This window comes from Prunus avium, chromosome 3, assembly GCF_965620075.1.
Source record: "Prunus avium chromosome 3, drPruAviu1.hap1.1, whole genome shotgun sequence".
Classification (NCBI taxonomy): Eukaryota; Viridiplantae; Streptophyta; class Magnoliopsida; order Rosales; family Rosaceae; genus Prunus; species Prunus avium.
Window position 1 is genome coordinate 36,105,232 of NC_142286.1, and position 19,388 is coordinate 36,124,619.

At 37.9% G+C, this 19,388-nt stretch overlaps 5 protein-coding genes and 1 long non-coding RNA gene across 7 annotated transcripts; 2 read left to right on the top strand and 4 right to left on the bottom strand.

Annotated features, from left to right (window-relative positions):
• Window positions 1-908, top strand: LOC110747828 (uncharacterized). Its single transcript, XR_002525318.2, has 3 exons — window positions 1-446; window positions 528-689; window positions 770-908. It is a non-coding gene; the product is annotated as an uncharacterized LOC110747828 (long non-coding RNA).
• Window positions 909-1,073: 165 nt separating this feature from the next.
• On the bottom strand, window positions 1,074-4,773 carry GEX3 (gamete-expressed 3). Its single transcript, XM_021962268.2, has 10 exons — window positions 4,489-4,773; window positions 4,200-4,387; window positions 3,743-4,072; window positions 3,299-3,545; window positions 2,918-3,202; window positions 2,745-2,831; window positions 2,417-2,449; window positions 2,284-2,343; window positions 2,050-2,192; window positions 1,074-1,844 (listed from the first exon to the last, which is right to left on the bottom strand). The coding sequence occupies exons 1-10, from the start codon at window positions 4,577-4,579 to the stop codon at window positions 1,245-1,247; spliced, it is 2,064 nt and encodes a 687-aa protein (XP_021817960.2). The 5' UTR covers window positions 4,580-4,773; the 3' UTR covers window positions 1,074-1,244.
• Window positions 4,774-4,854: 81 nt separating this feature from the next.
• LOC110759673 (uncharacterized) lies at window positions 4,855-6,171 on the top strand. Its single transcript, XM_021961768.2, has 2 exons — window positions 4,855-4,972; window positions 5,461-6,171. Exon 2 carries the CDS (start codon window positions 5,485-5,487, stop codon window positions 5,815-5,817), a length of 333 nt encoding a protein of 110 aa, XP_021817460.1. The 5' UTR covers window positions 4,855-4,972; window positions 5,461-5,484; the 3' UTR covers window positions 5,818-6,171.
• Window positions 6,172-6,369: 198 nt separating this feature from the next.
• On the bottom strand, window positions 6,370-11,123 carry LOC110759604 (isoprenylcysteine alpha-carbonyl methylesterase ICME-like). 2 transcript variants are annotated; one of them, XM_021961691.2, is made up of 11 exons: window positions 10,585-11,123; window positions 10,207-10,283; window positions 9,531-9,600; window positions 9,367-9,447; window positions 9,079-9,153; window positions 8,451-8,552; window positions 8,216-8,356; window positions 7,767-7,832; window positions 7,522-7,665; window positions 7,021-7,111; window positions 6,370-6,851 (listed from the first exon to the last, which is right to left on the bottom strand). In XM_021961691.2, exons 1-11 carry the CDS (start codon window positions 10,860-10,862, stop codon window positions 6,690-6,692), a joined length of 1,287 nt encoding a protein of 428 aa, XP_021817383.2. In that variant the 5' UTR covers window positions 10,863-11,123; the 3' UTR covers window positions 6,370-6,689. The 2 variants fall into 2 exon arrangements, with proteins under 2 accessions (XP_021817383.2, XP_088107165.1); XM_088251039.1 differs by having other exon boundaries at window positions 10,207-10,278; window positions 10,585-10,725.
• A 715-nt stretch (window positions 11,124-11,838) lies between these two features.
• LOC110759800 (dihydroflavonol 4-reductase/flavanone protein) lies at window positions 11,839-16,096 on the bottom strand. The gene is made up of 9 exons (XM_021961941.2): window positions 15,731-16,096; window positions 14,694-14,802; window positions 14,408-14,502; window positions 13,558-13,683; window positions 13,331-13,451; window positions 13,153-13,237; window positions 12,815-12,928; window positions 12,673-12,712; window positions 11,839-12,295 (listed from the first exon to the last, which is right to left on the bottom strand). Exons 1-9 carry the CDS (start codon window positions 15,905-15,907, stop codon window positions 12,143-12,145), a joined length of 1,020 nt encoding a protein of 339 aa, XP_021817633.1. The 5' UTR covers window positions 15,908-16,096; the 3' UTR covers window positions 11,839-12,142.
• A 674-nt stretch (window positions 16,097-16,770) lies between these two features.
• LOC110759790 (cinnamoyl-CoA reductase-like SNL6) lies at window positions 16,771-18,848 on the bottom strand. Its single transcript, XM_021961930.2, has 5 exons — window positions 18,588-18,848; window positions 18,105-18,277; window positions 17,832-18,017; window positions 17,549-17,696; window positions 16,771-17,342 (listed from the first exon to the last, which is right to left on the bottom strand). Exons 1-5 carry the CDS (start codon window positions 18,811-18,813, stop codon window positions 17,047-17,049), a joined length of 1,029 nt encoding a protein of 342 aa, XP_021817622.2. The 5' UTR covers window positions 18,814-18,848; the 3' UTR covers window positions 16,771-17,046.
• Window positions 18,849-19,388: the final 540 nt, after the last annotated feature.

Here is a 19,388-nt window from a genome sequence, read left to right on the forward strand (position 1 = left end):
GACTTATACTAACCGACATACCATTCTAGAGTTTGGGTTTGCACCAACTTTTGTAGAATTAACTATAGTATTCTAATACAATGTCTAATAGCTAGGTCGGTGACTTCTCTTTACGTTTTCAGATTTTTCTACAATTGTCTAGTTCAAGTGTTGGCAATCTTCCATGGGCTGGTCTTCATTCCCTTGGGCTGTGGGCTGGTGGTGATGTTTTAACAGAGCATGCAACGCACCAAGACCTTGAACTCCTCTTTGACTGCTTCGAAGATGTCCACCACTCTGCTCCAGCGCAACCTTGTTAACGATTTATATGTTACACGCACTGAACGTTGCGACTCATCAACTGTTATTCGGGCTCTCTTAACACCTAATATAGCTGGCAATGTTGAATTACGGAGAACAGAAATTCAAAGATCATGTCACAACTGATGACAACCAAATTTTTACCTGTATTATGCTAACTTTGTATGACCAGAATTGTATGGTTTGTCTACAATGCCTAGATTATAACTGCTAAACTTTTCCTCCAGGCTCTGCCTTTGCTTTCTCAAGCACTTGAGAATGAAGACTTTAAAGGGTTGGCAGATCCAAGGCTGGAAAAGAATTATGTTTCGAATGAAATGTTTCGAATGATTGAGGCGGCTTCAGCTTGTGTGCGTCATTAAGCTGCGAAAAGGCCATGGATGAGACAGGTATTTACAAAATATGGTATGACCCTTTCCAACATTTTGTTTGTACTGCTGAGAACTAATACACTTTCTCCACTTGCTAGGTGGTAAGGGCTTTTGACTCCTTAGATGAATTATCAGATCTCAGTAACGGAATGAAACCTGGACAAAGTGAAATTTTTGATTCCGCACAACAATCTGCACAAATTAGAATGTTTCAGAAAATGGCATTTGGTAGTCAAGACTACAGTACAAGTTTTTTTAATCACACTCAGAGTAGCTGGAAAAGTAGAGACATTGATACAGTATTGTATGTATCTGTATTTGTTGTTTTCACATATAATATGCGAACTTGTCTGACAAACACAAAAAAAACTTACCATTTACATAAAAATTGGTGCTACCAATATAAAAATAAGAGGCTTGTAATTTGCACTAGAGGCTTGCAATGTGAAAGACAAAAGCCACACTGTACCTCTTGCACTAGAAAAAGATAAACAAGCACGGCAGCCTTGTAATTTGCAAGTCATCCGTGTATGTGGTATGTGTAATTATGTGATTGATTATGTGATCTATTTTCTAATTAGTTGAAGATAAAGCCCTTCTTCTTTTTAATGATAAGCTCCTGCTACCAATCATTATCTTTGGCTCTGAATCCACTTCATCCTCATAATGCAACTTCTTGCCTGTCCATTCTTTTTCCCCAAGCAATGGATTCACAAATCCTCTTGAGCTTGAAGCTGGCTCTGATGGGCTTTTCTTGTAGTCTCTTGTAAAGAACCCACCATCACTTGAGCTCTCTTCTTCTTCCAATGGTGCCTTCCCTTTGTCTTCACAAGAAGTCCAGCCAGCCTCTCCTCCTCCACTGCTGCTTTCTATCGAAGTTGATATGTCACTTAATGTGTGGAAGACAGCACCACTCTCTTTCTTTCCACCTTGAAGATAATAGCTTCTGGTTTTTCCGTCATATAATGGAAGAAGAGTTTTTGACCTTGAGCTGCCTCCATCTCTGCCCAAGCTATAGGTTGTTGATAGCTTTCTTTCTATGCCTTCCCTTTTTTGTAGCAGATTGCCCAATTTCTCAAGCACCTCTTCATTGGCCATTGCTTCAACTGCAGCTTTTTGCTCAAGTTCTGTAATGGTTCTATCAAATGCCTTCTTTTTGAGTCGAAGAGAACGCTGGGATTAAGGATAAAAAGAGCCACAAACATATTTGAGAAAGTGAGGGGAACATGGCTTTACAAGAATTATAGTGCAAGAACTGTAACTGATAAATGCTAATCTAGTCCAAGTATAAGCATCTTTGATCTGCCTCATCTCTATCCCTTTCTTTAATGGAAAACTTACACTTTAAAGAAGCATATGATAAGGATTTAAAGCTTACTCTCTTTTCAAGAAAACTTCCAAGGTTTTCACCTTTAAGCTTCTTTTTACTCCAAAATATACAACAGAATCGCACAAGTCCAGCAAGTACTACCATGATTGCAGATTCAAAAAGCAGGAACCAGAGTATTGCCCTTTCATTACCTGATGGGAACAAAAACAATAAAGCACTGGCAACTCAAAACTTTAAAGTGAAGATTTACAATTATGGCATTTGCATAGTGTTGCTACTTACCAGTGTAGATGCTGACAAGCTTCGGCCTTACTTGGGAGCAGCTAGACATCAGCTTCTGACCTGAATATAAGTAGAGAATTATATTCACTGTGAGATAAATGAGCGCCAAGTCAATTGTGGAGTTAGGTCTTACGTGTAGAACGGCATGCCAGTGGGTTTCCAGTCTCTGCATTCATTCAACGAAGACATATCAATATGTGAGTCCAATTGCTGCTAGCTCCACAGAAGATATACATAATAATATCATCTAAATACATTACAGGGGGGTTGTCAACCTCAAATGAGTTTTGGATTGGTGTGCACATCTATATGACTCTGTGGTAAAAGAATGATAAGACACTCTTCTTTCTCATGTTTCTCAATTAGACTACAGTGGCAATCAATATTTCTACACACCGAAATATTGTATGACTGATGAACTATTGTTGAGAAGTATATGTGCTTTACAATTAGAATCTCACTTGAAGCTGCCACAAATGCAAGAAGAATCCTCTCGTCTAGTATAAAATGGCGAAGATCACTCTGAGACATAAAGGAGGAGAATTGGCCTGGTACAACCGACCAAAGAATTAGGGTGTGCTAAGCAATAAAAATGGTGTGAAAAAGGAAGAAAACACCCCATAAATTGAGTTACCAGGATAGCTTTCAGACCAGTAGATGGACCCAGTTGCTGGAACATACAAGGTAAGAAGAACACTTTTGGGTTTCATAGCAGACACATAAGTATATTCGCCTACTGTGCGGCTGATCTTCCCCTCCATCTCTGTCTGAGAAATATAAATTGCAAAGCCAGTGCAGTCAAGGATAGGACTGACTTGGATCACAGAATCTGTTACAGCTGTTCTTGAGAATTTCTTTAGAACCCCAGTTGGTGAAAATGTGTATAGGAACCCATCTAATGAACCAATAGATATCCAACCTATTATAGCGGATGAAGTGGCAGAGAAGGCTAATCAATTCACCATGAGTTATAAACAGATTTTGGCAAAAGTTCATAAAGAAACATGGAGTTTACCATTAGAATCGACAACTGGTGTGTAATCTGCGGTACTTAATGGCCCAATACTTCCCTCCCACAAAACATTTCCTGAAGAAACATCTAGTGCCAACAAAAGAGCTTTAACTGGAACAGTAACATACAATCTACCATTGCTTGCAGGAGTTATAGTGAAAACTTTGTCATAAGAACTTAAATCCTGGATCCACTTGAAGTGTGGACGGCGGATTGATAATGAGTACAATTCTCCTCCAGTATTTGAGATCTGTATGATGTTATGACACTATAAATTGTTGATTTGACAAAAAAATTCCGAATGAAATTACTTTCCTGAATTATGTAAACATTCTTCAAACTTGTGTATAGTATACTGAGGGAGAAACTAATCACATTGTAATATGCCCCTAAATTGTAATTCTGAAAGAAAAATGGGGAAAAAAAGCAAGGATGAGCAGACCTTACATAGATACTAGCCTCACATTCATCAATCACAGGGACTGAATTAAAAAAACAATCTGCACTGTTCTTCCTACAACCTTGACGATAGCCAAATAGATCAATCGCAGGTCCAGCACTCCAGAGCAACTGTCCACGTGTCATGTATGCAAAGAGTCCCCGATTTTTAATATTTACAAATACAGATGAACTCATTGTGCTAACTGCGAGCCCAACAATCCCGCCTTGTCCTTCTTTAGTTGGTTCTGCACTAAGTAAAACTTCTGCAGCTGGTTCAGAAGTTCCATTGTTTAACAAGTTGATCTTAATCACCCTGTTATCTGCAACCAGATACATCTGCCAAGATTTGCATAAATTTACAACTTTTCTTTGTAGCAGATTGGAAAAAAGAAACCAAGAAAAAGAAAAACTTGGACCAGATATCAGATAATATTAGACATGACATATTAAGAAAAGCACATACCTTTCTTCTACCACCATGAACAGGAGCCATATCAGAATTGCATGTATAATTCAAATGCATGGTCCAAGCAATGGACCCATTACTTTCAAATGCAAGCAAATCTTTCTCAGAGCAAGTATAAACCTTCCCATCATGTCCAATCAGAGGCCTCGAAAGTCTACGAGAATTTCTTCTTGTTGGCTCTTTAGCTGCAACGGAGAAAACAATGAAAACCACAGTCACTTTCGAAGGCCTAGCCTTTAGAGCAACATATTCCTCTAACACAAACAGATTTACAGAATTTCATTACCTGGGTAGTTCTGGAATTGCGTAAACTGAGAATGGGTAGAAGCCAAAGAAAACATTAGGAACAAGAAGACAAGAGATTGAAGCACTGCCATTGCAGCAAAGAGCAATGTGTTTGTGTGGCAATGTGAGAGAAAAAGAGAGCTTTATTGGGCTCTGCTGGTTTGGAGATAGTTCGTCATTTGAAAAGTAACGGTTATTTAACCGCTCTGGACGTGGGGAAACCAAACCCAGTAACCGGAGGGCTGCCTGGTTCATGTAGACTTTAAAGAGGGCGACCCGTCATACGACAATCCGGGTCATGCCGTTTTGCAGGTCACAGGCCCACTTTTGACATGCTAGCTGGGCCATATTTTTTTGTCGTTTGATCCAAGCCCATATTTTTTTGCTTGGGTTTGGGGATCTTAAACCCTTCTTTTACTTCGGTCAGGTCAGGCTTCCTCTTCTTCTTTGCAATCTCTGAAGATTCTCAGCGTTTCCCACCATTGGTAAGCTCCCATTTCTAACTTTTGATTTCAATATTTTAATGTCTACTTCCATTTTCATTGAATTTTCTTATCTGGGTATGTCTAGAAATTTGATTTTCCGATTGCCAAAGCTAATTGGTGAGTTGTTCAATCCGGTTGACTGTGTGTTGTCCTGCAATCTGATAATATCTTGAAATGTTTCGATTTGCAGTACGGGAATTGTCATTTATGCTTGTGACCTAAATGGCGAAAGCCATAGTTATATTTTGATTGCTTACCATGATCTGATTGTGTGATGTTTAATGCTAAAGCTTTCAATTTGGTAATTTTGTGTGTATAAATGTATCTTGTGTTTTGGTTTTGGACTTAGGATTTTTAGTTGCTATTAAGAAATTTGGATGTGATTTAACGTACTCAGATCATTCTTCTGATTGTGTAACTTTGTATTATGATTTAATATATATTTAAATCTCTCTGCAACTTTTGTTCTACTTTCCTTCATATTGCAGTGGTTTCAATAGCTAAATTGAGGGATGGCAACTGAGGAACAAGGAGAAGAAAAGCAGCAAACCACAAGTACTCAAGCTGCTGCTGGTTTAGGAGGAGCTGTGGTAGAAAAGTATCGACAAATCAAAGAGCACGCAGAGACCTACCCTTATGTGTGGGGTTCCTATATTGCTGTATATGGTGGTCTTGCCCTCTGGACTGCTTACAGATGGAGAAAGCTTCGCAAGACTGAGGATCGAGTACGGGCCCTTCAGGACAGATTACGCAAGCATTATGCCGCCGAAGAGGCTTCTGCAATCCCTCCCACCCCAGTTAGAAAGGTTCCAGTTCCACCACCTGCTGATAAAATCTCCAAATAGTTAGGTCATTGATCAATGCCGTTCGGCTTTCTTTTACCCTGGAAAATTATTCTTCTGAGTTTGAACACAAGATTGCTTGAGACTTCATACTGTGGCTGAGAAATGGAGAGTCCAAATTCATTGGTAGTTTAGAGTAAAATGTTAGAAATTGATACTCTTATTTAACACATTTGTGTAGAACAGGTTCTTATATGCAAATTTTGTAAGACTTCACCATCATTTTATATAATGATGGTGACTTTCTATTTTGCCCAAAGTCAAATAGGTGGTTGTATTAATGTCAAAAAGGAATTGCAGAAAACAATGTAAAGTGAGCTCTGAGGATGCAGTGAAATGGATGGTGGTTTGATTTGATGCCTAGTTATCTTACTCTACTAGAGTCTAGAATATTTGTTTAAGTGAAGCTCACACTTCTTAAATTTGTTGTTCTTTCTTATTAAACTAACTTCACTTTCAATTTGAATCGTTTGCCTGTGTTTCTTTCTTATTTGCACCTCATGCCTTTTGGAAAGAAAAAAAAAACTGTTTAATATGAAAAAAAAAAAAAAGAACTAGTCCCTAAATCAGACCTTGACTATAATAAAATATTTAAAATTTGAAGGCGTTTAAGAATTAAGACTACATTCATGGACTACACAAGCAAATTCTTCCAATCATGTAAAATAATTGGAGTACAAGGGGGGCCATCTCTAGATAATATCTGAGGCTACTGATCTTCAACTGCAATATTCAACTCTGGGATTACGATGCAGCAACCGCATCAAATTGAATATCTCATATTCTCTTTCGAACAATTTAGATCTCCGCTAGCTGATTGAATCAACCACTTTTTCATGAGCATAATTTATGATAAATAATGACCAGTGTGTGACCTAGAAGGGACTGATGTTGCGTGCCAACTTCAACAAGATCTCTGGAACCAGGCGTTTTCTTGGGCGTGCCATGGCATCTTTCTCAAGAGCTTCTTTATCACCAGCATGTATCACAGCAATTAGTTGGTCAAACAATTCATCTTTACCACCTCTTAGAGGATCCTGCAAAGTGCAGCCTCATATATAATTGAATTCCTGAAATCCTATTTCAGATTGCTATCCAAGATTCTAAACTATAAACTAGTGTACGTGCACCAAAATATGAGTAGTAAATTGAGTCGGAAGTTTGTAATAGTGACAATAAAAGGTTCAACTTCGAAGTATAACTTACTTGAAGAAACAAATCTGTATGAGTCTTTCCATCATATAGTATTAACTCGGCTTGAGCGCCTGCCTTTTGAAGCGCGTCTACAAAAATTTTACTGCACATAAAGACACATTAGTTTCTGAAGATATCAAACCATAATATATTTTGATTCAAGTGGTATTCAGATGTCTGTATCAAGACAGATCGAATTGAAGTTTTCCACTAAAGGCAAAATGTTTCTTTCAAGGTCTTAATTGGTACTGTATGGATAGTATAAAAAGGAAGACCACAAGCCATGGATGACAGGCATTATATCTATTCTAATTTAAGAAAACATTTTTGGAATTCAATTTATGGGAGGCATAATAAGCCAAGTATTCAAATTAGACATCTACTACATGTTAGTTTCTTTTATAGCTCCAGAAGAATATGAGCAGTGTTAAATTAAGGGTACTATTTATACAACATATACACAGTATGCATCAAATCCCATATGAATATTTATTATATCAGGGGCATTCTAACCTGGCATCGGATGGTATCGAATAATCTGCAGTTCCATGGAAAAGAGTAATAGGAGGCAAGAGAGAAACAGCATTCCGATTGCTTGGGTCCTTTACTTTAAGTTCAGGAGAAAATTGATGCAAGGATTCTTCACCTTCCATAATGCTGCATGACACATCACAACAAAAGCATCGTGAAGTAACAAACAAGAAAGAAAACATAATATAATTGATAGTAGCGCCAGCAAAATGTCTTATGATAAGTACCTTAAAAAAATGGAACGATATAGTCCACGATTGTCGAAATGATCAACTAAATTAATCAAATTATATCTGTGAAGAGAATTAAAAAAAAGGTTCAATGTATTGATCCATCCATAGCCTTCAATGAGTAGATCCATCAACATAGTACCAAAGTAATGACTGGTCATCAATCTCTAATACAGCTTGATGCTACAATGAGCCATGTAAGTAATGCAACAGTGTAGTGTTTACGGTCAAGTATCTGATGGAAAGATTTCTTTCCACTATCATATACCATGCTTCAAAAAATTTATGTTTCTAGAAGTCTGATTTTGTCTTGCCTAGTTTAGACACATTTAGACTTTTTTTGTGAAGCCCCAATTTTGCAAATGGTGCAACCAATTTATAAATTTTTTTCTTCAAATTCAGTAAAGTTCCGTAGATTCATGATAATGCGACAAATAAAACTTTACCCGCCAGATAAACCAAAATAAGCCTTTATCTGGGAGACGCTCCAAGAAATGCTCTCTTCTTTCTTAGATTCTTTGATTGCTTGCTCCAAAAGAGCACAGGAAGAAATATGTGCACCAGCAGATTGTCCCATTAGATAGATTCTACTCAAAAAAATCACAGAAGGACCAAAGTCAGAAAAAGAAATCAATCAGTTTCAAGATGGGGAAGGGAAGAACAAAATTGTTGGACTTTCACCTGTTAGGGTCTCCTCCATAATCTGCTATATTGTTGCAGATAAATGAGATACCCTCAGAAGCATCTTTCACCATATCACTGATGGTACCCTGGGGAAAATTTCTGCATGCATCATATGAGTCATATCAACATAACTTGTAGAGGAAAGGACAGACTGAATGTGAAAACTGTTCGTTTGGGTGACATACACATAATACAAATCTTCAATGCATAGACAACAAGCATAACAAAACAAGAGGCTCTTTTTAACTTTTAGAATGGCATATACTCAAGTTTCAGGGAGCAATCCTTATATGGTTAAACTGAAAAACTGGCATAAATTAACCATGCTTGATCAACTTTTTTGGACATGAATCAACATAAGTTGTTTTTTTTTTTTTGGTCGAAGAAGTGTCTATATTTTATGCCTATGCAGTTTTATTGGTATACTACAATTCTTTAACAGAATAGAACAAAAACGAATAGTTTAGTGTACTAAAGCATCCCTCTAATAATCGACACAACGTGAACATGGTGTCTACAAGTCGATCAGTGCCTAATATTTTCCAAATACTTCATTTAAAGCACCATATAAAAGTTAATCTAATTGTGCATTACAACTTGTACTTCTTGAACTAAAAGCAATTACCTGTAATCAACGCATGCCACTATGATGTCTCTTTCAGCCAACTGCAGACCTAAAAGAGAACCCCACGCTTTATACCTAAATCAGTATAGAATTATAGAAACTTAAATGTCATACAACCAGAAACTTAACCTAATAACACTTTGCATAATACACCCCAAGAAAAGAAGAAGCAGAGAATATAATCTCTAGACTGTTGTAACAATTCGCGAAAGAAATTTATAAGAATTGCTGAACTAACAGCTTCCAGCTGTCTTTAAGCAATGCCCTCATCCATTTAAAATCACTCACCCAATAATCCAGGCTCCACCAGTTACAAATACCACTACTGGATTTTTTCCATCGCTATTTGCAGGTAAATAGAGATCCAACCTGTAAATAATACATGATAAAATTTTAAAGAAATGAATTCACAGAACTTGTCAAAATCAAAACCTTTAACAAAATTCACCTACCTATTTCTTGGTTGATCTCCATACACAATACTACGCCGGACCTGGCTTGAAAAGAAATAACACAATGCAACTGGACAAAAATAAACAATCAAGTTATGCTCCATTGAACAGCACAAGTTACTATTCATTACAATAAAATAATAAACAAAGTAGACAAAACTCTCATCACATGGCAAACAACAAAGCTGTGTTTAGGAAGTTGATTATGTCAAAGAATGTCTTAGCACGGCAGTGGGGATTCTACTGACATGTCTATACTAATTATCATAATGATGGGATTATTGAAGTGGAACTTCAACAATAATGAAACTTGGAGCCTTTTCCAAAAGATGATTTTGATGGTGCACAATCCCATCTAGATGGAACATTCTTTCTTCGATTAGCACCAAACCGCACAAATCATGACAGTGAAGCTAATCGTAAATGCAGATGCCTTTTTATTTTACACAAAGATAACTGTAGATTTTCTTATAATTCGATCAGCAGACATTATGATTTGATCAGTATGAACATTAAATAATATCTTCCAAGACTGGCTGAGGATTTTTAGCAAACAGCCAATTTAGCCTCAATGGTGATACCCATGAGCCTTCCGCCATTACACAGTCACAAAGTTTTTTTTTTTTTATTTTGATCGTATTTGGACGGTGATTATAGGAACAAACATAACACACACCTTGAAGAAACCCGGGCATAAGTAACATGGCATAACAACCAAGAGCAAGTAATCTTGTCATCCACCGGTAGCCTACCCTGAATGAAAATAAATGATTAGAAATAACACAAATTTTCAAAGTTGAGCAGCAAAAAAAGAATGAAGTGAAATTTCAGGTTAAATTAAAGCTTTATGGAGTCACAGAAAAGTAATGAAGCACATTATTATATAAATACATAAACTTCAATATTATTCAATATAAAATGAATTTGCGAGACTTTCGTTTTTGTTCCACGTTTCTATTTTCTTTCTGTTTCCATCGAGTTTCTCGGCAATCAAACAGAGCTAAATACATCCAATTATCGATAGGAGCTGAAGAAGAAGAAGAAGAAGAGGTACCCGAGGTATTGAAGGAGCGTGAAGCTGAGGCTAGTAATCAAGTAGGTCTCTTTGGCGGCATGGCCGATGTCACGGCCAAAAGACTGTTGCCGAAGAGGCCGAGGCGCGGAGGCGAGCTTCGCAGAGAGCCTGCGACGCCTCTGGGGATTCGTATTGGTATTGGCAATAGGATAGCTCAAAAACCTAGAAAGTAAGGGCTTCGCGTCCATATCTTGTGCCACGTCCTCTGCTGCGGAGGACGAAGCGTGTCGAAGAAGACAATCAGTTTCCGACGCCATAGCTGGGAGCTCCAATCCGCAATGTCTCAGAAATTTGGTAAAAGGGATGGATCTGAGATTGGTTTTAGGCTTTTGATGATTCGGTTGCTAAATTTTGCGTGGATTGGGTTGGGCGGTGTTTTACTACCGTTAAACCGTTGATGTTTGAAGCTGAAGCTGGTGGTAGATACTCGACCCGTTTGAAAGCTCTCAGACGCAAAATTAAATAAATAAATAAATAAAGAATAAAAAGTAGAAATAAAAAGACGCGCTGGAAGCTGTTCTAGCATTTCCTAGAATCGTATTGAAAGAAAATTATCCGATTCCCACCGTTAATTATTCCTAACAAATAAAAAGCTGGATTTATTTCTAACTTTATAATGAGAAATATATTCTTTATTTATTTGACTCAGAAGAATCTGGACATTTGATTATGAGTGGTGATTTCCCCACTCCAATTTTATCCACTTACACTCCATTTTATAACTAAAAAAGGAGGGTAAGTGGATAAAATTGGAGTGGGAAAATCAATTACCCTTGATTATTTTTTTTTAGGTGAGACCCAAGGGTATCCACCGCCGACAGCAGTGACTAATCCCTTTCGCCGCGGGAGCTCTCCCAATGGAGGTAAACGACTGGCCACGAAATACGCTCCATTCCCATGGGCGGGGATCGAACCCCCAACCTCAATAACACTTGATTATTTGAACTCTTGTGCAAGAATTTATAGTCCAGATTCTGATAATATATAGATCTACTAAAAAAGCATTGTTCGTATTTTGATAACTTGGACGTTATTGCAAAATTGGAGATCCGATAACAATGATTTTGATTTACGCTATTATTGACATTCCAAAAATTCATCGTGCGCTCGTTAAAATGCAATTCCTTTTTATTTAAAATTCTTATAAAGAAGTGCATAATGACTTTTTTAGAATACCGATAACAATTACCTTCATCTAAAGAATTCTTTTATATAATGCATAGACAAGTCACATGGTGAACACTTCTCAAGTATGAATAGGGCAGCATAAGAGCGTTCACTCAGCAAAAAATACTGTGTCCAATTGCCATTTTGGAACCATGAGGAGCAAATTTGGAGAACCCGAGAATTAAAAAGAGAAATAATTCGTAGTAGCACTATAGATTCAACGCTACCTCAGTAGGAGATATACTTTTTCATCCATCTAGCATCAAAATGAGAGTTTGGTAAATTCAGTATATCTGACGTCAGTTTATCTTCAGATTATACGAATTCAAGACTTCCATTGACGTCCTTCCCTTTCCATCTCTGGGCCTCTCTACCTTAACCACCATCTATGGACAGCCGAAAGAGGAGTTTCCAAGAATGGGGCATAGCGGTGGATGAGGGGATGAACTGTCCTTCCAATTTTTGTCCACACACTCAGATGGTAGTCAGAAGTATCTGGAGCGTGATACATGAGCTTCAATAGCTGTAAAATGTGTTCCAAGGAGGGAATGTAACTCATTAGACTCTGCTATAGGTTTCAGATATTGGAAATAAATAAATACATAAAAATCCGTGAATACAGTTCTTGACTCTACTATCAAGTGTAGCAACAAGAGCATGAACCAAAATGAACAACAAAGTACTTATCAACTGGGGCTACAGTTTGCAGAAAACGATATTCAATCTCTAATCTAGTCAATAAGACAAACCATTTCTAACTAGTGGTATCGACTCAATGCATGTCTAACATGCACGCTTGTATGCATTTGTGCATGAGTGGTGTGTATGGGTGGGTGGGTGGGTGGTATTCAACATAATTGAAACAATTACGCTTCAGGAACAAAGAGAAAGGAACTGCACCTGCCAGTACATGAATGCCTGTATAATGTTGCGCTGCCACCTACAAATATACATTCAGAAATTAAAAAATGTTATAAATGAAAAGAATAGAATGTATCTGTGACTGAAAAAGCAGCACACAAAATGGTTCCAATCAACTCACGAGAACAATGATATAATCAGAAGGAAGCCAAGTCCAATCTCAGCGTGTGAAGATAGTATGTTGAGGGTAGTTGTATTTGACTCCACCCAAACACAAGGCTCTTCCAAGTACTTCCTGTTCACCGTGACAGAAGAAAATCTTGCTCAGTAAAGAATACAAGTAGAAAAGCACCCCAAGAAACAATCCTCATGCCCAGCACTCAGAATTACCAATTCACAACATCATAAAATTGAATTCAAATAACAGAGGATGATAATGAAATATCACTATTTCTGTGGGAGGGGGTATCTAACATATGCAAAACATCACGCAACGTTGTTAAGAATTAACTCTTCTACCTGTACAACGAGGATTGACTGAAATTGCGCCTAAGGAACTTGGCAACATGTTCAAGAGCCCGACAGAGAATGGGAATCAGCGCAACTGCAATGGAGATCACATCATTATACTAGCAATAACAACAAAATGAGTCTATAGAAAAATGGCAAGAGAACTTAAGGATTAAGGAATGCTCACATTTGAGGCAAAGATGTGATGTCACAAAGGTAAGGCAGTAAATCAAGTAGATAAAATCCTTAGTCGTGATTATTGACTGAAAGTAAACTTGCAAAGCCTGCAAGTTCCAAGCCCTCGGTTTCTGAAATAGTAAGGGTGTGTTAATGAAATAGGAACATGGACAGCGTATACAAGTTAATGGAATAAGATCACAAAGTGAGAGAGTGAATCTGAAAAAGTAGATTTACCCCATGTTGCGAGTACAAGGAATACAGAGAGGAACATGCCGTGCCCATAAAGGAAAGCCGATATGCCCTATTTGAAAGGTTTTTAGGCACCAATGGAAAAATTGCAAGCACAGCCACTAGAAACACCTGCAGGGAAGAAAGAGGTAGACATTGGACAAATAACAACAGAAAAATCTTAAATGTAAGTAGAACATAGCCAGAGTGGTTAAGAGTTATGTATGATACACTAACTTTAAGCCAAAAAAAAATGATGATTTATCAAGCTCACTAACACAGAATCAAGTGCCTAAAGTATACATGACTGGAAACTTTTTTCTGAATCAGCGAAAACTTTGGATTCAAAAGAAGCAGACATAGTTTTCATACTTTGATCTCAAGAATTATCTTTACTTTTGTTCTTGTTTGAGGAGTGCATAAATGTATTCTAGTGGACCATGCATATCAGATTTGCAAAGAAAGAACCTTGACCATGCAGATATTCTTGTTTGAAATTACAGCAGTTCAGATTTGAAAAAAGTTTCAGGACATCTTGGGAGGGGGATACTGTTGCATTCCCCACCCTCTCTGACTCCAGCAGTTAACAAAAACTCTAACCTACTGAAAACTGTTTGTTGATGTATATGACTGTCAACACAGTGCCTGGTTTCAAGGGAACAAGATTAAAGGAGAAAGCCAATAACATAGAAAAACTACACGAAGTAATACGGAATTTCTTGAAAATCAGGCTGATTTTATAAACATTATACACCCTAGCAAGGGAAAAGTTCAACAAGAAGTAAAGAAAATAAAAACAAAGTTGATTCTATGTACGTATATGTGCATATCAATGCATGAGTAGATTTGACCATACCCAAGCGTTTACAGAAAACTGAATGGTTTGCCGATCCCAACGCAGAGAAGTTGGAGGACTTGTTGCTGATGTACCTGAAGTTCTGGCAGTTGATCCTACAAGCACCAATTCAAGTTCAATTCACTTTAATCAGCAAATTTCAGGCTGCTGAAAGCAATTAAAATGTTTTTTTTTTGGTTGTAAATAAATAAACAGATAAACTTGATTTCTTTTAAGGGAAAATGCCAATTTAGGCCAATTTGCTTCTGTTTTGAACTGTTTGTGCAGAAAATGAAAGTATTCCAACCAGCACTACGTGACTGAGGTTGGTCATTTGTGGGTCGGGACGATGCAGATGGTCTCTTTGGCTGAGAAGAACTGCTAGCTGACATTGAGTCTACCATAAGATCAGGATCCTATTCAAGAAATCAAGATGCAAAGAATTAGGAAAACGCTATACTTAGTGTGTAGATAAATCAAAATCTGATATTTTGTATTTTCATCTACTTCCAAAAGCCATGCAACGCCTACCAATTACAATCCCGAAGACATCAACCAACAAGGCCATTCTCATATCGCAATCCCAAAAGCATAACTCTTCAACCAAATGTTGACTTTATAGGTGCACTCGTGTGGTAAAAATTCTTTTTTGAAAAGTTGTGAGAAAATTTAACAAGCAAACATTGAATGAAATATCTATCTCCCAGTAAAATGATCAAATTATGTTGCTGGGATATCAATGGAATTAATCATACAGAAAATGTCCTTAAACAATTAACATAAAATTGGGAAAAGAGACAACTTATGGAAACCAAAACCAGGTCAGCCTAAGATGGAATTATTGTTTTAACCATTACATGTGAACTCAATTGCTCAATTAACTGAGCTGAATGAACAACTAAAAAATAAATGTGCTCCCAAGTAGGCTCTCCAAAATCAAAGTCCAAATGACAAATTCAATTGAATCTAAATGAAATTTCTATTAGTCTGAGGTGCATCTAGTCAAGTGCCAGTGAGCGAGATGCAAAACACATAATAGGCAAGCGAAACCAGAAACTGTTCCTTTCAAATTCCCATAAAGGAAAGCAATTCACAGAAGATCGCAGTAGCAAAGAAAGTAAAATTCATACCCAAAATTATCAACAAACAAAGAAACCCAGAACAAAACCCAAAATACCCAATTGGAAAAGTGACCCCAAATACACAAAACAGAAAAACCAATTTGAGATTCAAGTGTCCATAGTCTAAATTCTCAAGAAACAAATGCTAATTAGCAATCAATTAGTACTGGGTGCAAAAACTGTGAATAAAACAAGAAGAAAGAGTGGGTATGAGAGTACGGACGATGTAGCGCTGATAGAACTTGCGCTTGAAATGGTCGACGACGTCGCTGCGAGAGGCCATGTGAGGAGGGATGAGGATGTTGGACCAGTAGTCGGGCCATCTTGAGTCGTTCTCGTAGTCGTACGCAGCCGCTGCCGTTCTCTTCTGCTCCTGTGGGTCCTCTCTCTCTTCCCCCATTTCTTTGATGGCTTGATTGACTGATTGATTGGTTCCTTTCTTTCACAGACACAGTCGGTCGTTCTACTTTCTTGCTGCTACTGCACAACAGAAGAACCCAAAGTCTATCTCTCTCCACACTCTCCAATACCTTTGGTCGTTTTCTATGGGTTGCTCTGTTTTCGCCTTCTGGGTGACCCTAGAGAAACGACGTTCTGGAGACAATTTTTTAATGTTATTAGGTGCATTGGGCTTGGACTGAGGTAAGGGTTCAATGTAGTTTCATTAGGTCCAATAAGGTTTAGGACCCAGTGAAAACAGAAGTGAAACAGCCTCTGCATATTTGCTTTCCACACCCAGCACCCAAGTTTTTTCTTCTAAATTTCCCTGTTTCTTTTTTAAGAACAGTTGTTTTTTCTTCTACATTTCCCTGTTTCTTCTAAAATATCAATATTCCGTCGTCATTGTCGATTTGTTACACTAGTAGTGCTATTGAAGAACAATACTATAGAACCAAGGTGGTTGGTGTGAGTGGTTCGGCACTCTCATTCCTTAAGAGAGGTCAGGGGTTCGATCCCCGCTATCGTATGGAGTCACCACTTTGACCAACACTTTACCCCTTACGGGCCGACCCGGTGTGAGCGGGGATTAGTCTGGGTTATGGTTAAGGCTTAAAGGTGCCACCCATAGTTGGGGCCCATCCAGGACCACCTCGTGGTTCAGACCAAAAAAAAAAAAAACAATACTATAGTTAGGAACGATGTTGTTTGGGAATTTTACCCTATTTTTGGGGAATCGTGCAATAGACTATTCCAAGTATTTGCAACAAAATAAGATAGCTAATCTTTTGGTTAGGAGGGAACAAGGGTCCTCCACAATTTCAGTAGGCTCAATGGTAAGAAAAATTCATTAAAAGTTCAATATTCAATAGGGTTACATTTCTATCTATGGCAAGGACCAAAGAACAAGAATTTTGTTTCAGCTTAATTTGTCTGGCCATTCACAATCTCCCTAGCTACTTCGATTTGTGAACTTGCTCAACTTGCAAAGCCTGTCATGAAGATTTTGTCTGCTCTCTCTCTCTCTCTCTCTCTCTCTCTCTCTCTCTCCCTTGGAGCTTTGTCAAAATAAAATATCCTATATGATTGCAGCCACTTACACTACTTGCAAGATAACTTTTGAGAACCTTGAATCAATCGGACAAGCTTTGCATTACTAAGCATGATATGTATTTCTTCATCTAAGACCTCATGTCTTCCTCCCGATAACAAACCATGAATCTTCAATCCATTTTCTAGTTCAATAGCTTCGCTCATTTTTCGTACAACCTTCCCATAGCAGAGGTATCTCCCACAGGCTCCATAGTCCATGGCTTCATAAACATAGACATGTGCTTCTGCCACCTTGTTCGCATCCTCAACGGCTAGGTGACCGTGTTCGAGCATGACCTTGCCACCTACATAGGCATAACAAAATGCAGGTTATGCATTTTTTAACCCAAAATGTTTTCTTATCACACGATTTGACATGTTAAGTTGTTTGTTAAAATGTCAATTTGAATGGACCGTCCGTTGTTCATATTAAAATGCCAGATTGTCTGATGAGAGAATATTTATTGTTTTTAAGATATATATGGTAGAATGAGATGTAGTTAGTATCTGCCTTTAAGATATGGTACAGAGTTGTGAGCATTTGGAAAAGATGTATCCATGAGAAGGCCGGGGCAGACTGTAACAAGATTCACTTTCATTTCCTTGGACTTCCTCCAACAAGTCATCTCTGCATTGGTCTTTCCTAAGGCTAGCCAAAGCTGTTCATGATCACAATAAGAGGATGAAATTTTTAGAGACGTCCATAATTTGTTTGGTGTGATTAATTTTCAAATATCAGCAAAAATTCAACAACTCTAAGGTCTGTAAAGATTTTTAAGTACCTATTTTTATACCTTGTTTTCTCTGCAGAATTCCTCATTTGTCCAGCTAAACTCATCAATGATCTTGTTTTCATTGTCACCAGTCCAAATGGCAGCAAGAAGAGAGGAAGTGAAGATACATCTCTTTACATATGCTGCCCTGCCACAAGCTTCAATAACATTCCTTGCCGCTTCAGCTTCAAGAAATGCCATTTGTTCCTGTATAGCACTCTCTATCAGCTTCAGAAGAAAACCAAAATGCACTCTCTATCAGTGTGTACAATGGAAGCGTATGGCAAAACTAACCGAATAGCCGGAGATACTGTGTGGATCAATGAAGGAGGAGGTATGAAAAATTGCATGACAACCTCTAAAAGCCTCACAGAGATTGTCCAGGCTGCCCATCTTCGCCACGACAACGCCCTCGAGTTGGTTTATCTCTTCATCTCTCATTAGCTTCTTCATGTCTTCATAATCCACTGCGCATCATAGGACATAGTTTAAAGAAGAAAATTAAGCATAGTAACCAATATATGAAAAACAGAAAATAGTACAATTGGACTGCATATTTGTGTGCCTCAAAGCAATTTAGACTCAAAGGCAGGCCCGATTTCTTATTGTTTTGTCTAAAAATTCAACAATCCATGATAGAAAATAAGAAAAAAGACAAGTGAGAACAATTTTGATCACCAAAATCCAAGAGAACCTGCAAGTTTTATGATCATGCTTGTTGAAATTAAGAGGCAGACATGCACAGAAGGTTTACCAGGAAAAACTACAGCATGGTACCTTGGTTTTGAATTGTGACTCGGACCAAGTAACCACGAGCCAATAGAACCTTAACTATGTGAGAACCCAAGTTAGAATTCCCACTGGTCACACAAACCAGCTTCCCCTCTCTTGCATCCAAACCGCAGCTGAATGCATTGTTGACACAAACCTTCTGCTCCTCCTCCCTTAAACAACACACTTGATGTTTTAGAACTACCAACCCTTCCATTGCCATCTTTCTCATTCTCTCTCTTAACTCTCATGCAGAGTATTTAAAACAAGAAAGGCTGGCTGCCCATAATTGATTTATACTTTTTCTTTTTTGTTCTTCTCTTTCATGAGGGGCCCGAAATGCAGAAGGTAGTTGAAGAACATTAGATGAAAGGCACGAGGGTGGTAAGTGGTATTCAAACTGGAGAGTCAGCCAGTCAAGGGTGACAATGTGACATCCTATTGGTCAAATGCAACTTTTAGTTGTTAGTACATCAGAATTTTTTATATTTGAAATTAAAACAGTTAACCAACTTAATAATTTTTTTTTTTCCATCTGTGGTTGACTTGGGACTATGTCATCTACAGCAATGCCTATCCGGGCTTCTTACAGACCAGAACAATAATTTACTACATACTTTAATCACAACCCATAAGCATAAGCCAGGGCTTTAATGACAAAACAAAGATAAACTGCAAGTGCGATAGAGGATTTTTTTTTAGGTAATACAAGTCAAGACCCTTTTTCACCCGTTGGCTTAGAGGATTAAAATATATTTTAAGTTTTAATTAACAGTGGGTCACTGCAGCAACTGGGCTACCATTAGG

What these genes read in the sequence shown, in the direction of transcription:
- GEX3 (XM_021962268.2), bottom strand. Translation starts at nt 4,579, where the DNA reads ATGGCAGTGCTTCAATCTCTTGTCTTCTTGTTCCTAATGTTTTCTTTG. An exon ending in GCAATTCCAGAACTACCCAG is followed by an intron (nt 4,388 to 4,488) that starts GTAATGAAATTC and finishes TCTCCGTTGCAG; the next exon opens with CTAAAGAGCCAACAAGAAGA. An exon ending in GAAGTTTTCTTGAAAAGAGA is followed by an intron (nt 1,845 to 2,049) that starts GTAAGCTTTAAA and finishes CCTTAATCCCAG; the next exon opens with CGTTCTCTTCGACTCAAAAA.
- LOC110759673 (XM_021961768.2), top strand. Translation starts at nt 5,485, where the DNA reads ATGGCAACTGAGGAACAAGGAGAAGAAAAGCAGCAAACCACAAGTACT.
- LOC110759604 (XM_021961691.2), bottom strand. Translation starts at nt 10,862, where the DNA reads ATGGCGTCGGAAACTGATTGTCTTCTTCGACACGCTTCGTCCTCCGCA. An exon ending in TATGCCCGGGTTTCTTCAAG is followed by an intron (nt 9,601 to 10,206) that starts GTGTGTGTTATG and finishes ATTTTTGTCCAG; the next exon opens with TTGCATTGTGTTATTTCTTT. An exon ending in ATACAGATTTGTTTCTTCAA is followed by an intron (nt 6,852 to 7,020) that starts GTAAGTTATACT and finishes TGCACTTTGCAG; the next exon opens with GATCCTCTAAGAGGTGGTAA.
- LOC110759800 (XM_021961941.2), bottom strand. Translation starts at nt 15,907, where the DNA reads ATGGGGGAAGAGAGAGAGGACCCACAGGAGCAGAAGAGAACGGCAGCG. An exon ending in AGTTCTATCAGCGCTACATC is followed by an intron (nt 14,803 to 15,730) that starts GTCCGTACTCTC and finishes TTTCTTGAATAG; the next exon opens with GATCCTGATCTTATGGTAGA. An exon ending in CTGATTATATCATTGTTCTC is followed by an intron (nt 12,713 to 12,814) that starts GTGAGTTGATTG and finishes GTATATTTGTAG; the next exon opens with GTGGCAGCGCAACATTATAC.
- LOC110759790 (XM_021961930.2), bottom strand. Translation starts at nt 18,813, where the DNA reads ATGAGAAAGATGGCAATGGAAGGGTTGGTAGTTCTAAAACATCAAGTG. An exon ending in AGTCACAATTCAAAACCAAG is followed by an intron (nt 18,278 to 18,587) that starts GTACCATGCTGT and finishes TATGATGCGCAG; the next exon opens with TGGATTATGAAGACATGAAG. An exon ending in AATTCTGCAGAGAAAACAAG is followed by an intron (nt 17,697 to 17,831) that starts GTATAAAAATAG and finishes GATCATGAACAG; the next exon opens with CTTTGGCTAGCCTTAGGAAA.